General features: G+C 36.9%; 1 protein-coding gene across 2 annotated transcripts in view; it reads right to left on the reverse strand.

Moving 5' to 3' along the window:
- Positions 1-762: 762 nt before the first annotated feature.
- Positions 763-16,065, reverse strand: part of LOC118454476 (pregnancy-specific beta-1-glycoprotein 4-like) — a 53,227-nt gene continuing 37,924 nt past the window's right edge. The window contains exons 1-7 of one of the 2 annotated variants that reach the window (XM_087849461.1): positions 14,119-14,173; positions 11,543-11,863; positions 11,132-11,389; positions 6,150-6,442; positions 2,562-2,564; positions 1,398-1,692; positions 763-972 (exon numbers count right to left, since the gene is read on the reverse strand). In XM_087849461.1, coding sequence (XP_087705587.1) covers positions 791-972; positions 1,398-1,692; positions 2,562-2,564; positions 6,150-6,442; positions 11,132-11,389; positions 11,543-11,863; positions 14,119-14,173 — 1,407 coding nt within the window. In that variant the 3' untranslated portion in view covers positions 763-790. Of the gene's footprint in view, positions 973-1,397; positions 1,693-2,561; positions 2,565-6,149; positions 6,443-11,123; positions 11,390-11,542; positions 11,864-14,118; positions 14,174-16,065 lie in introns of those variants that run through there. The other variant, XM_087849473.1, reaches the window with a different exon arrangement.

Below are 16,065 nucleotides of genomic sequence, written 5' to 3' on the forward strand. Positions count from 1 at the left end.
CGTTCAACCATTTCTTTGGCAATGCACTCGAACACAGCCCGGTTACGATACGACTCTTCAAATTTAGCATGAATAGAATTGTCTCCCCATATGGTAATCAAGTCCAAAACCTCAGTTTCTGTCCATTGACTCCCTCCGTCTCCAGTTTCCGCCGCCATGCTTTCTCATTTGTCTTTGCTGATAATTGGCGTCTGTCTTGTGTTAGTGACATAAAAGATGGATTTAATGACCATGAACATGACCATTCAAACAGCAGTCGCTTTCTAAAACATCAGATGTGTATCGGACTCAGTACCACATACGAAAGGGACCCAGGTCCGATTTGAAAATATCGGATTTGTGCTGTCCACACTGTCATACCATGATCGTATATGGGTCGCATAGGGTCAAGAAAGTCGGATTTAATGCGCTTTCGCCTGCAGTGTGAACATAGCCTAAGTCTTGTGTCCAACCTCTGCCACCCACACAGCCACCATGACAAAAAAAAAAAAATACTAGCATATGTGCTTAATGTCTTTTTGGAATATATTTCAAGTAGACAGATGAAATACAATTGCAACATAAATAATACATGAAAGAAGGAAACAAAGATCTTTCTCTGATTTTCCACTTCGATTATATTTTGCTGGATTGCTGTTCTTGAATAATAAAAACGCAAAAAAAACATATTGACATATACTAAAAATATACTAAGCTGTCAATAAAATGTGGAATGAAAAAAAACCCCACTAATGCTTATTTACAAGCCTATAAGGACACATGAGAAATGTACAACAGGTGAAAAGTGACACTATGTGTTGGAGTGAGAACTCAATGCAATCATCAAAACAGAGTTATCTGGAGATTCCATCCTTTGTGGGACAGCAGAGCCCTCCAATATTGTTTTTTTCTTCCAAGCGAAATAGAGCGAAATTCCACTTAATGATATAATTACCACAGCGGCTTTCAAACCAAACATGAACCAAGAAGCACCTGTGCAGAAAAACAAAATGTTTATGACAAGTTAGAGCGGTGAAAGAAGAGTCATTGTAGAATTTTGCTTATATACCATGCTTTATAAGACAAAGGGAAAAAAAACATGAATTAATCCCTTCATCAGAGTTAATCTTCCCTCTTTAATAATACCTTGGGTCATTACTGATGGCAGTTTAATCAAAGAGGATTATTTGTCACTATGTTATTCTCCTTACCCACTGCAGTTTGTGTGGCCGTGGTAGGGTCTCCTGTGGGTTCCGGACAAAGGGTATTACTGGACTTATGCACCCACCCTGACATCTGTGTCCCATTAAGTAATGAGCAGCTGATGAAAACAAAGCCTATGAGCAGATAAAGAGATAACTTAATTAAAAAAATAATTACACTAAGAATCAGCTTTTATCAGTGTTGTTCTCACTCACCACAGGTAGATATCCTCTGTTCTTTGGAGACATTACTGACGTTGTTCCTGACTGAGCAGACCAGATTTCCTGAGACGTGCTGTTTCAGAGTGATGATGTTAGTCTCATTGTTTCCAGGAAGGAGCTCAGCATCTGTTAGTGTGCGTGCATTTAGAGTCCAGCTGTACTGAGGACTGTCCCCTCCCTCAGAGGAGCAGGACACCCTCATCTCTCCCTGGGACAGACACTCTGAGACCAGCAGGACAGAGGACACAGGAGCTGAGAGAAACACACACAGATGAGTTTTGTATTTGCACTTTGTTATTGTACTAAAGTAGAATTATCAGGTATCTGTGCTTTACTTGAATCGTTTTTTTCTGAAAATGTTTTGTTCTACTCCTTACATTTTCAACACAGGCTTTTTACTATTGGTTTAACACATTTGAGAGGAGTTATTATTTCTCATCAGTGCATGCCTTCAAACATCAAACCGATTTGAGCCTAAACAGTAATGCATGGAATACAATCCAGTTTGTGTGTTAATCACCAGGGGATGTCGCATAAAAAGAGATCAAAGAGGAACAACTGTGTGCAAGTCAAGGGTTCAAGTGGCAGAGGAAGAAGAGAGGTTAGATATAAAGTCAAGGACTGCTCAGTGGTATTTGATCAATTGGAAATTGGAAGTTTACATGCAAGTCCTCATGTTTTTAAATCAGATTTATTAGGTCCTTGTATTATAATGATGATTTAAGTTCAAGTTTATACAGCTTTAGTCTTGTGTTCTTGTTTAGTGAGGCTCCTCTTGTGTCTTTGTCACACCCCTGTGTCGCTTGTGTGAGCCTGTGGTCTTTACTGTCTCTTTGTTTCTTCCCCCGCTCTTCTCCAGGTTTCTGTGTCACGTGTTTGTGTACTTCCTGTTTCATTTTGACAGTTTTTCGTCCCGAGTTCAGTGCATTTGGTTTTGCTTCCCATGTGTTTCTTCTTCCCTAATCACCCTCATATATATATTATGTCAGTTTCCCCTCATCCATTTTCAGTGCGTTTGCTTATCCTTCCTTGTGTCTTTGTGTTTTCTTGGTTCTTCCAAACTGTTTTGATGTATTCCCTGTGTTTTAGGTTTTTTGTTTGTTTAGTTCTAGCTTCACAAGTTAAAATTTTGAATATTCTTCAAGGAGTTGGTGTTACTTTCTTACTTTGAGTATATTTCAAAGCTAGTACTTTTTTTAAGCCATTTTAAATGTAGCAGGTTCCCAGTTTTTTTCTACAAGTCAGAACACGTTTTTACATTTCATCTGTGAACTACATTTTAATGGTTTAATAGAGGTTGTTCAGTTGTTTTCCCAAAGGAAGGCGACTGTGCAAATGGAAGCTCATTTAATATAGTCTGCTTTTTTTCTCTTATGTACTATTTAATGAGTTTAATGAGAACTATATTTACTTTACTTTACATGCATATTTGTGTTGGAATGATTGCAGATTGAGACATTAATGTTCACAGCAAAGCAAGTGATATGAGTAGAACATGTGCAATACTTCCTGGCTTGAACCAAACCCCTACCCACTAGGAACTCTTAAGTGTTGTTTTTATAAGTTGCAGGGTGCTGAGTGAATGCTTTTTAACCAAAAGTAGAATGTTTTTCTTTTTTCTTTTAACTCTGTAACTTTAGTCCTTAGAGAAAGCAAAACTAAAAGTATTGTGATCCTCCTCCACCCTCCTCTCTCCTTTTAAATGTACTACTAGCTATTTAGAGTGATATTTTCAATTATTTCTGTATTTATGAAGATCTTTATCATTCTTTTGATACATAAAATAAGTAAATTTACTTATCTATGAATTTACTATTTATTAACCAATTTACTATAAAGCATTACCTACATTTTTTGGAATTACAAAGGTGCTCATCAAAAATGATGTCACTGAGTGTGCAACACAATATGAAACAGATATAAGGCTGAAGCACCAGGTTACAAGTGCAAAAACTAATGCATCTGGCACTTATTCAGCTACCATTGCGCAGTTAACATTGTGGCTCAATACTTGATTAACCATTTCAGTTGTCAGGAAATCCACACTGATACACTCAAAGTTGGTTTCTCCAGTGTGCTTTGCTTTTTTATGGTTTCTGATTTGTTATTGTGCTTATCTGTTATTCTTTCCAACCCTTTCTGTGAATAACCTTGTTAATAAATGTGCCATGTAAATAAAGTGTATTGTTCTTATATAGATTAAACCTCAGCACACCACCATAGCTGGTAGTGTCAGACACCAATCAAAAAAATACACTGAAAACGTCTGTGAAACAAGCACACATTTTCCGTACAAAAACCACATCAAATGACCCTCAAATGATACTTATATAGTTCTGTTTAACTTTATAATAATTTCAAAAATATACAATAAAGAGTAAGTTGCATAACTTGCCTTCAACTTTTCCATTGTCTTTAACATCCAGGGTGAAATGAATATTTTTCTCTTGAACTCCATCTGAATTAAAGACCTCAATGCTGTATTGACCTGAATCATTCCTCTTCAGGTTTGTGATCTTGAATGTCCCGTTCTTGATTATAAACTGTAGTCTGTTGTTAAATTCCTTGTCTGTCGTTATTTTTTCTTTCTTCAGATTGAACACAGTTATGTTCCCCCTCGGAAGCACCTTCAAACACTTCATTTCACAGCCACTAGCATCAGTCATCACTTGGATATACACAGTTCCTTCAAGAATAGGAGAGCATGGACATGTGTTTGTCCTGAGGTCACATGTAGTCTCATCAACTGGAATGAGAGCTGGAGAAGACACATTCAAATGAACGTGAGCTTAAGTTATTCACACTTCAAATGGAAATGATTGGCTCCTTTCCTGGCAAATTTTCTACTATAATACTTCTTCACTGCTTAAAGTACTTATTTAGTGCAGCTAACACTAATCAATGACCACGTTTAACAGTCCAATGTCCCAAAGTTAAAGATTAAATTATGAGTATGGATACCATGTGTGGTGAAAATAACTGGAAATACCAATAGAAAGACAAATACTATATCACAAAATTTTCCATTCATTCTCTTCAAGAATTTGAAAACATTAAGCAGCATGAAACATTTGCATCTGTCTTTGTAGTTTTTTTCCTCAGATCTTCTATCATTTGTTGGACAAGTGATGTTTACGGTTTTGCAGTTTTACTGCAAAATGATGCTTATATTTCTGATTAACTTTGTAATAACTTCAACATATATAACTTGCCTTCAACGTTGCCATTGTCCTCAACATCCAGGGTGAAATGAATATTTTTCTCTTGAACTCCATTTGAATTAAAGACCTCAATGCTGTATCGACCTGAATCATTCCTCTTCAGGTTTGTGATCTTGAATGTCCCGTTCTTGATTATAAACTGTAGTCTGTTGTTAAATTCCTTGTCTGTCGTTATTTTTTCTTTCTTTACATTGAACACAGTTATGTTCCCCCTCGGAAGCACCTTCAAACACTTCATTTCACGGCCACTAGCATCATTCATCACTTGGATATACACAGTTCCTTTAAGAATAGGAGAGCATGGACATGTGTTCATCCTGAGGTCACAAGTAGTCTCATCAACTGGAACCAGAGCTGGAAAAAAGGCATTGAAAAGAACATGAGCTTAAATTATTCACACTTCAAATGGAAATGATTGGCTTCGTTCCTGGCAAATTTTCTACTATAATACTTCTTCTTCACTGCCTAAAGTACTCATTTAGTGCAGCTAACACTAATCAGTGACCATGTTTAAAAATTCAGTGTCCCTTTACAGTTTAAAGTTAAAGATTACATTATGAAAATGGATACCAGCCCATGTGTGGTGAAAATAACTGGCAATACCAATAGATAGACAAATACTATATTGCAAAATTTTCCATTCATTCTCTTCAAGAATTTGGAAACATCAAGCATCATGAAACATTTGCATCTGTCTTTGTAGTTTTTCAGTAGATCTTCTATCATTTGTTGCACAAGTGATGGGTACTGTTTTGCAGTTTTACTCCAGCATGATGCTGTCAGGGTCCGTGTTTCTACCCGGTCGGCTCAGTGTAGCTACATGTGTATTGATTTTTTGCTCCTGCTCTCTCTCTCTCCCTCCCTCACTGTCCCTCCTTCCTCTTACTGCCTGGGCAGAGCTCACCTGTGGGCTCCCACCCTTGGCCCACGCACTTGTTCGTAATCTCACACCTGTGGCTCATCACTTGACAATGTTCCAGTAACTATATAGGTTGGCAGCTCTGTGTTTCTCGTCACTGGACCGTTGCCGACTCTTGTCAGTGTTAACCCCGGCCTTGTTTATTCTCGTACCTCTAGTGATCTTCCCGTAGCAATCTTCTCGTATCTTTGTGAATATATTTCCCTGGACCTGTCCATGTGTTACCTGTGTGACTGAGTGTGTGAGAATTGGAGCCAGCTTTGTGTTTCTTGTAGATTGGTGGAGAGTGAAGAGGAGCCTGTGGCGTGGAGCGTGGACGGAGTGTGGACCTAGGAGCGTGTGTTGGTGCAAGCGTCTTTCCCTGGTCGTGTGTATTCCCGGAATCCGTCTTTTCCCTCACTTTGTAAATAGCTCAACGGGTGTTTCTGTAAATAAACACTCTTTATTTCTCCGGACCCAGAGCCTGCGCTTGAGTCCCTTGAGTCCCGTTGTGACAGATGCTTATATTTCTGATTAACTTTATAATAACTTCAAAATATATAACTTGCCTTCAACTTTGCCATTGTCTTTAACATCCAGGGTGAAATGAATATTTTTCTCTTGAACGCCATCTGAATTAAAGACCTCAATGCTGTATTGACCTGAATCATTCCTCCTCAGGTTTGTGATCTTGAGTGTCCCGTTCTTGATTATAAATGTTAGTCTGTTGCTAAATTCCTTGTCTATCATTATTTTTTCTTTCTTCAGATTGAACACAGTTATGTTCACACTGGGAAGCACCTTCAAACACTTCATTTCACGGCCACTAGCATCATTCATCACTTGGATATACACAGTTCCTTCAAGAATAGGAGAGCATGGACCTGTGTTCATCCTGAGGTCACATGTAGTCTCATCAACTGGAACCAGAGCTGAAAAAAAGCATGAAAAAAAACACAAGTATAAATTATTCATCCTAAAAATTTAAATGTTTGTCATCTTTATGAGGAAGACCTTACCGAGTGTTCCTCTTGCTAATAGAACAATGATAAGAAACTGCTCCATGCTCTTCATTTATCGACTGGAAAATTATGAACAAATCCAGATATAAATCTGCAACAAACCTAAACCCAAACTGACAGGAAAAAGTAAATCGGTGACAACACATGATGTTTTCCCAAAAACAGAAAAGAAACTATCACTTCTACTTGCCAGCACAGAGAATACTGATATAGGCTGCTGTAGCAAACTGAAAGAAATATCTACCACATGTGAACAAATCATTTTCCTCCACTATTTCAATATACATAACTAAGTTTAAACAACACTGAATTGGTCTTCACATAATGTATACTTTTGAAAACGACACACAAAAGCTAAAATCACAAGTTCATTCGTAAGTATTCCAAAAGTTCCTGTGAGGAGAGCTATACTGCTTAGTAGGCTTTATGGGTGTGCTGAAGAGACATGTTTATTCAGAAAGGATGGGGAATAAACAACATAGAAAGAATAAAATGTAGACAACCGGGTAAAAAGCAGCTTGTTAAAAGGATGCAAATCTTTGCCCCAACATGAATCTGTGAAGCAATGCTGTCCAGATAATATTAAAACACAGATATCCATCAAAGCAGACTGTAAAAATATTATTTGCTACAGATAAAAGGAAATTAAAATGTATATTTTAAGCTTTACATCACTTGAAATGTGCTAATAGAATAGAATAGGCATGTAATAACACAGAACATTGAGTTAAATGTCAAACAGTCTGTATGAATGTAGTGTAATTAAATACTCCAGACTCTGTACAGTTACACACAGTAAACATAAAACGTGATGGTGAACATCAACAAAAGAAGGATGTATATAACTTACTTACATTTGAATGGATGAACAAGCTAAGGCAGTAATACACATGCAACCACTTAACTGGAACTGAGAAACACTCATTCGTGAGAAAAAAAACAACCTACATGGGTACTTCCCGTATTACAGAGCAAGGATGGGATCTTCTATTCTGAAAGCGGTAATAAAAGTTACAATTATACAACTATGTCTATGCACATGTCAGGCAGCATACTTGTGTACAGCTGGGCATCTCATCAGTTTTTACCTTGGGACAATCTGGCAAAAATACCAGTTTTTTACAAATAATCAGGCCGAAATATATTAAGCATAGAAATTAGGGTTTACGTTTTGGAGGAGATGTAAACAGAACATACACACACACACACACACACACACACACACACACACACACACACACACACACACACACACATATATATATATATATATATATATATATATATATATATATATATATATATATATATATCACAGGGTTACTGTGGATTAATTTTGATTAATCACGATTAAATATAATGAATTTTTATTCTATATTAATTGCACCTCATTTTGCATGAGCAATCAGACTTGAGAAAAAAGGGAAAATATTTGCACTTAACATGTTTATTGAACATCTTGAACATTCATGTTAACAAAATATGTAAACATTTCTCCACTCTCTCTGTCACTCTTGAGGAGGCACTTCAAGTCCTTGAAACCAAAGCTATGTAAAGCGCGTGTTCTCAACGATATTAATAGGTCTGCAGTTTGTTGCAATCCACTTGACAATTGTGTCAGTCAATATGTCTGATGTAGACTTACTGAGTCCCTGATGCTCGTGAGTGGTTTGTCGCAAGCTGGGTGATGCGTTTGCGAAAGTGCTAGCAGCATCCCCGACTAACATATGATTTGAGTCATTGTGATATTTTAAGCTGGAAGTGCTTCGGTGAAAAGAAAAAAAAAAGAAGAAAAAAAAAAAAAAAAATATATATATATATATATATATATATATATATATATATATATGTATGTATATAGGTATATTTGCATGAATCAAAATGGCATATTCCCTTCTGCGATTTCAACTTCTTATCTTTGTCAAGTAAACATATTTTGATTTTGTGAAATAATCCTTACCAGTTGATAATAAACACACTTGTTTCCACATACTCACAGCTATAGCTTATAAAATGGAACCAGCCAATATTTTTGAACTTATAATGTTCATTTTGGTTACACATTATAAGCAGTATTTCATTCAAGCAGATCCAAAAAAAATAATAATGAAAGCATCACTAGAGCCAGTTAGTTCTTCTTTGGGAGACCAAACATTCAGTTGCAGCTTTTACAAACTCCTTGAGTGAAAACACATCTTCATAAGTTCCCACAACAATTTATTTATATGAATTTATTTATAGTGGCTTAAAGCTTAAGATCAACACTTGCAATGTCCTGGTCTCACAGTACACAGGAGTATGCTGTGACCAGGGTGTGTGTGGCAGAGAAGATAAGCTAACAGTAAGGAGCTGGTGCCCTACACCAGTTGAGTTGAGTGGACAACATCGGAGGCATTGCTCATAGTTTGTAATAAAGAGTTACTCTGAGCTCGAAACGCTGCATCCTTTGCAGGTATGTTCAGGGACCAGATCAAGAAGCACATCACACATCACAGATAACATTTTTGTTAGCACTTTATTCTTAAAACAAATTCACAGTTTACTTTTTTACATTCTAAATCTACTTTTCTTGCCCCACTGATATAATTACTTATAATCTTGTGCATGCTGGACACTCAATTGTAAATCTTGATATTGTCAACTCTGCCACCTCCAGCTTTGTCTCTTGTTTCTGTCTCCAAATCAGCACTCCATCCATCATAGGAGGTCTTACTACCATCTTGGAAACCGTCCCTTTCCTTCTAGCTCCAATATCCTTCTTTCAGAAATCACCCTGACACTCGTCTTCACCCTCTCCACCCTGACTGAACTTTCACCTACAGCTCTGTTGTGCATTGTCCATTGTTTTGAATGGCTGATTCAAAGATTTAAATGAGTCAAAGATCCTTTATCGTTTCCTTTATTATGCAGTCACATAACGGAATTGCGTGTGGTCAGCTTAACACCAACTAGTATACAAAGCACAGAAAGATACATAATATATAAATATACAGAACAGGAAAAAACGGTAGCATTGTAGTTACATGTTCCAAAGTGCAGTTGCCCTGTGTGTGTGTGTGTGTGTGTGTGTGTGTGTGTGTGTGTGTGTGTGTGTGTGTGTGTGTGTGTGCACAGGGGTGATAGAGTTCATTGTTCTAGGGGAAAAAGTGTGCTTCAGTCTAATGCTTCTTGCTTAAATAGTCCTAAACCACCTTCAAGAAGGCAGAGGGACAAACAGTCATTTACTCAAGTGCGTGGGATCTGCACCAAAGCAGCTGGCTTTCTTCTGGACACAGCAAGCATACACAAGGTCCAGATCTGTGAGAAAATTTTCCACAGCGCCCTGTGCTGTTCTCACTACCCTGGCCATGTCATTTCTGTCCTGTGCCTGTGCAGTCTAAAGAGCCTTTGCTGGGCCTTATTTACATTGATGGTTTATCAATGTTTCAAGTTTTTGCTGCACAGAAATTCATAGAAATGTTCACCACACTTTTTACTTTAATCATTTTCATTTAAAGGATGATTGAATTCCACATTTACAAGGTCAAAAAGTAGTCAAGTTGAAATTAAAAGAGAGACTTCTCCACTACAATCGTGACCTTAAATCTATCAGAGCTTTAACACAATGCAAATGCAGACAACGCACATATTGCTTGTAATTAAACATGGAAGGAACCTAAAACTGGATGCATTGATGCTCTGTTTTAATCAGCTGAGCTTTGTGTATTTGCCTGATAATTAAAAGTGTCTTTAGGTGTCTTGATGTCACCTCCTCATGTGGACCTTCAGTGGTGCAGTCTGTATAAAGACACCGACCATTTAAATCACCTCATTTTACGGACTGTTGCATATAAATAAGTATCTCCTGTTGGTTGAGTGTGTCGAGGTTGCTTTGGAAACTTGACCTGGGCATACTCCACTTCCACCTTTTTCTCTGCCTCTGCCTCATCCTCGCCCTCACCCTCATCCTCATATTCATCTTCACTCTCAATCTCCACCTCGAACTCCAGCTCAATCTCAGCCTGCAAATTCACTGCTGCTCTGAGCTCCACTTGGTCATCCTCTTCATCTGCAGAGTAGTAAGATCAAATTAAAACATTAGTTTGACTTCTGATTTTCACTGTCATTTCTGATTCTGACTAAAATCACAAACACAATGCCTTTATTATCCATTTTGGAATTTACATGACAGCTGCATCAACATAGTCTTAGCAAGAATATGATACTTCTGAGTGAAGTAAGTAAAAAGGAGGTTTTGTACCTTTTTCTTTTGTAGGTTTGTAGTTCTGTTTTTTCCTCTGATCAAAGATGATTGCTATACCAATAACTAATAAAATTAGCAGTGCTAAGAGAACACCACCGATCACTTGCAAAATACCTGCTTCTGAAATAAAGTGACATAAAAAACAAACAAGTAAACAAATGCATGTTTTTACTAATTTACTAATGTACCATTACCGCTGACCACTTGATTTACTGATGTGATATCACTGTTTTACTGATTGCTCATTTTAATTGAATGTACCTCAAACAGTCTGAGGATTTATGAAAGTACAAATAATCAACAAAAACTAATTATCAACCTTTTTTCATCACGTTCTCACTCACCGCAGGTAGATATCCTCTCCTCTTTGGAGACATTACTGACGTTGTTCCTGACTGAGCAGACCAGATGTCCTGTGATGTGCTGTTTCAGAGTGATGATGTTAGTCTCATTATTTACAGAAAGGAGCTCAGCATCTGTCAGTGTGCGTCCATCCAGAGTCCAGCTGTACTGAAGACTGTCCCCTCCCTCAGAGGAGCAGGACACCCTCATCTCTCCCTGGGACAGACACTCAGAGACCAGCAGGACAGAGGACACAGGAGCTGAGAGAAACACACACAGATGAGTTAAGTCTTTAAGTTGGCCTTTAATGAAAAACAGCAAAAGCAGAAAATTCTAAAGCTTACTAAAGCAATATTAAATTTCTATTAATTTTAATTAATTCCCTTCAGGGAAACCATTATAAAAGGAATTACCTTGAATAAACAACTGTAAAGTCCACTCGCCTGATGCTCTTCCATCTGAATCAAAGGTTTGAAGGGTATAATTACCACTGTCATTCCTGCTCATGTTACGGATCCTATATGTTGCATTACTGGAAAAAAAGACAAATCTTTGTCCTTCAGCATTAGGAAGAACTTTATTATTTCTGACATTTAGTATTTTTAATGAATTTTTCATCAATTGGTATTTTGATGTCTTTGAGGTATTGTCCATCAGTTGGATGTCCACATTTCCACCTAAAGATCCATAACACTGAGCTCCATGCTGTTTAATGTCACAGCAAGTTTCCAAACCTGCAAATAAAAAAAGTAAACAAAAGCAAAACTGTAAAATTTTGGAGTATTCAGTCCCTACCAGAAGGATTGCAGCAGCTTTTGCAAATGTTTACCTAAAACAATCGTCGATGTTTTGTGCCTACTGTCTGTCTCACTTCACACTATGTGAAGAAATATTTAGTGCTCATGCCGATGAACACTACACAGGTTTATGACTTTTGCTTGTGCTGATCTTTTTCAAAATGAAAATTTGGAAATTCTAACTGGAAAATTGAAAATCACATGAACATCGCATGTTGAGTTACTGTCACACCATGATGATAATGAGGATGTGACACTAAACCCATGCTTTTCTAGAAGCATTTAAAATACCTGCTGTAAAATAAGGCTATTTTAATCCGTTATTAAGTGATTTTTCCAAAATGGAAACTGAGAAAAGCAAAGCTCTTGTAATCTTTTGTATTTTGACCTTTTACAGATTATTTAATGATCTAATTTCTCAAAGCTGTTTTTTACAGCATATTCATTTTGAAAGGATCTCAGAAAGGGGCATCAATATTTAAAGAAAAGCAAGCAAGTAAGTGGAAAGATGCAACACACATCACATTAGCTGACACAGCACTTGGGCACTGAGCATGCAGTGATGGGAAGGTTACTTTTAAAATGTATTCCACTAGCCCAAACCAGGATCTTTTCCTAAAATTAATCAAGTGGTTTTAGTGCTTGAAGCAAACAAAGAGCTGGTGAATACAGAGTTAAATGAACCGCCCTATACAAAGTTTACTAAAACCGTCATTGTCTTTTACAGCTATGTGCAGCTTAATAGTATCAGTTTGGTTCAGTAAAAAAATATTAGCCTGTATGTGAAGATGATTAGACTTTTATTCAAACACAAACTAAGTCTATGCGTTTGCAACAGAAGTTTCAAATGTGAAACGAGCCACTTGGTTTTGAGGCTGCAGAATTAGGTTAAAAATGCAACAATCATATCAGCCTGTGTGGTTTTCCTGAGCTACCGTTACGCAGTTTACATTGGGGTCGAATACTTTATTATCTGACCTGAATTCAGGTGTCAGGAAATCCACGTTGATACACTCCAAGTACGTCTTTTTCCGCGAGCTTTGCTTTTTAATGGTTTCTGATTTATTATTGTTCTCATCTGTTATTCTTTCCAACCCTATTTTGTGAACCCAGTTATTGAGAACTTCAGCTTTGTTTCTTCTTTGCTTTTTAATGGTTTCTGATTTACTCATGTTCTTATCTTCTGCGGAGCTCCTTGTTAAGAAGGCTGCTATGTTAGTAAAGATTATTGTTCTTATTGTAATTATTTGCTAAACCTCACCATATCACACTATAGCGGACACAGCTGTGTTAGACACTGAAGAAAAAAACATACTGAAAACTTGCGATAGAACCACATCTTCTACAGTGCTTTTTTTCCCCACCTTAATGTTTAAATTAAATGCAACTAATAATAATCAATTACCAAGTGGAAAGTGTGCCTTTTAAGTTTACATGGTAGTTACTGGGAAATAAAAGATGATTAATTTATGAATATGAGTAGTGGTCCACATATGGCAAAAATAACAGGAATAATCAATAGATAGACAAATAATATATCAGCAAATGTTCTGTTCTATTCTGTTCACTGTACATTTGCTCTGTGCATATGCTTATTTTTTGTCATTTCATCTTCTATCATTTTGTTGCCCAAGTGATGTATACTGTTTAACAGTTTTACTGCCATATAATGTTTACATGTCTGATTATCTTTATAATAACATGAAAACTATGCAATAAAGAATAAGTTATATAACTTGCCTTCAACTTTGCCATTTTCTTTAACATCCAGGGTGAAAACAATGTTTTTCTCTTGGACTCCATTTGAATTAAAGACCTCAATGCTGTATTGACCTGAATCATTCCTCTTCACGTTTGTGATCTTGAGTGTCCCGTTCATAAACTGTAGTCTGTTGTTAAATTCCTTGTCTATTGTTATTTTTTCTTTCTTTAGATTGAACACAGTTATGTTCACCCTGGGAAGCACCTTCAAACACTTCACATCACGGCCACTAGCATTAGCCATCACATCACATTGGATATACACAGTTCCTTTAAGAAGAGGAGAGCATGGGCATCTGTTTGCATTGAGATCACATGTAGTTTCATCAACTGGAAAGAAAGCTGAAAAAGATGCATTCAAAAGAACATGAGCTTATATGAATCACACTACAAATGTGAATGTTTGGTGTTTTTTATGAAGACAATCTTACCATGAGTTCCTCCTGCTAATAACACAACAATAAAAAACTGTTCCATCCTCTTCATATATCAACACTGTGGATTTAATCTTAAAAAAAAATAAAGATAATAGAAAAATATTAACAAATGCTGAACCTCCTGTGAACCTCAGGCAAACTGACAACAAACAGTAGATGATACAGACAGGGTGTTTTCACAAGAGCAGGAAATAAAGTGACTCACTTCCACTTGCCCACACAAATAGAAGTGACATAGAGAGAAGTGAGGCAAGCTTTTGCTTGTGTGCTGTAATGAACTGATCTCAAGAAATATCCTCAAATGTTAATGATTCTTTTTCCCTCAACTGGTATAATTTGGGGGAATTACCTATGCAATCTATAGGCAATCTAGGCAATACTCTTTACTGGGGTAAAACTTTCAAGTGTCAATAAAGCATTCACATATGGTCTTAATATATATATTTTAAGAAAAAAAAAACAGAAAGCAATTCAAAATAGACCAGAGGTTTCTGTGGGGAGAGCTTTGTTGTTTCATGGTCTTTACAGTGTGTGCAGGAGAGACGTCTTTTTATGTTTGCAGGTTTGCGTAAGTTTGCTTTTTGAAAGAAAGAGAAATAAACAATAAAGAAAGAGTGTAAAGTGTAAATACTGAATGGATGCAAATCAATGCCACAACATGAAACTGTGAAACAATGTCCTCTAGACAAAAAAAAAAAAAAAAATTACCCATCAAAGCAAACAGACTCAAAAGTAATAGAACTCACTTACAGTATTTGAATAAAGAAAACAAATGAAAACAATGCAAATTTAAATCTCTCTCTGTAAACGGCTCGTAATGTGTTTAGAATGAATGTGTAATAACACAAGTTTTCAGTGATAAATAGCAGAATGTCACTGAATGTATTTAAATTAAACACTGCAGACTCTGCACACTGGAGGCTTTGCAATTTTTCACGTACTTTTGATTACTCTCAGTAAGCACGAGGAGTGATGGCGAACATGGATAGAAGAAGACTCATGATCAAGAAACATAGGATGTACATGATATACTTATGTTGCAATGGATGCACACATCAGCAAAGCCTAAGTAAGCAACATATTCAATTCAATTCAATTTTATTTATATAGCGCCAAATCACAACAAAAGTTGCCTCAAGGCGCTTCATAGATACAGAGAAAAACCCAGCAATCATATGACCCCCTATGAGCAAGCACTTTGGCGACAGTGGGAAGGAAAAACTCCCTTTTAACAGGAAGAAACCTCCGGCAGAACCAGGCTCAGGGAGGGGCGGGGCCATCTGCTGCGACCGGTTGGGGTGAGAGAAGGAAGACAGGATAAGAGACATGCTGTGGAAGAGAGACAGAGGTTAATAACAGATATGATTCAATGCAGAGAGGTCATACATAAGCACTCTACTGGAAATGTGAAAAATCATCTATGAGAAAAGCAAACCCTGCATAAGTAGTCTCTGCATTATAGAACAAAGCTGGAACCTTCAACTCTGAGCGGGTTGCAATGAAACTGTCCGAATGTTATGGCAGGACTATTGTTTTACATACTTCCTCTTACTCTGCCCTAAAAATGGAAGTGAGAACTATGTTTATGCATACGCGTCGACAAAACGTCTTGTTTTCCCAAATAAGAAGTTGAAAATATATTGAGCATAGAAGATATAGAATTGAGATATGAGATATACAATTTATACATTTCATACTCTTCAGTTTGAAAAAATGTAAACAGAATAGTTAAGGACAATCCCAATAAAGGAAATTAAGTTTGGTATATGTCATTACAATTGATGTCATGCTGACACAACCGCAGAGAAAAGACTGGAGGAACAGAAAGGAATCACAAAAGGGAACTACTGAACCCAAAATAATCCAAAACTCAGCACGAAACTAAAGAAACCAAAAACAAAGAAACCCAAAAAGTATCAGTGAATATGAATGAACAGAAGA

The sequence above is a fragment of the Neolamprologus brichardi genome, chromosome 2 (assembly GCF_056152115.1).
Source record: "Neolamprologus brichardi isolate AB-2024 chromosome 2, ASM5615211v1, whole genome shotgun sequence".
Taxonomy (NCBI): Eukaryota; Metazoa; Chordata; class Actinopteri; order Cichliformes; family Cichlidae; genus Neolamprologus; species Neolamprologus brichardi.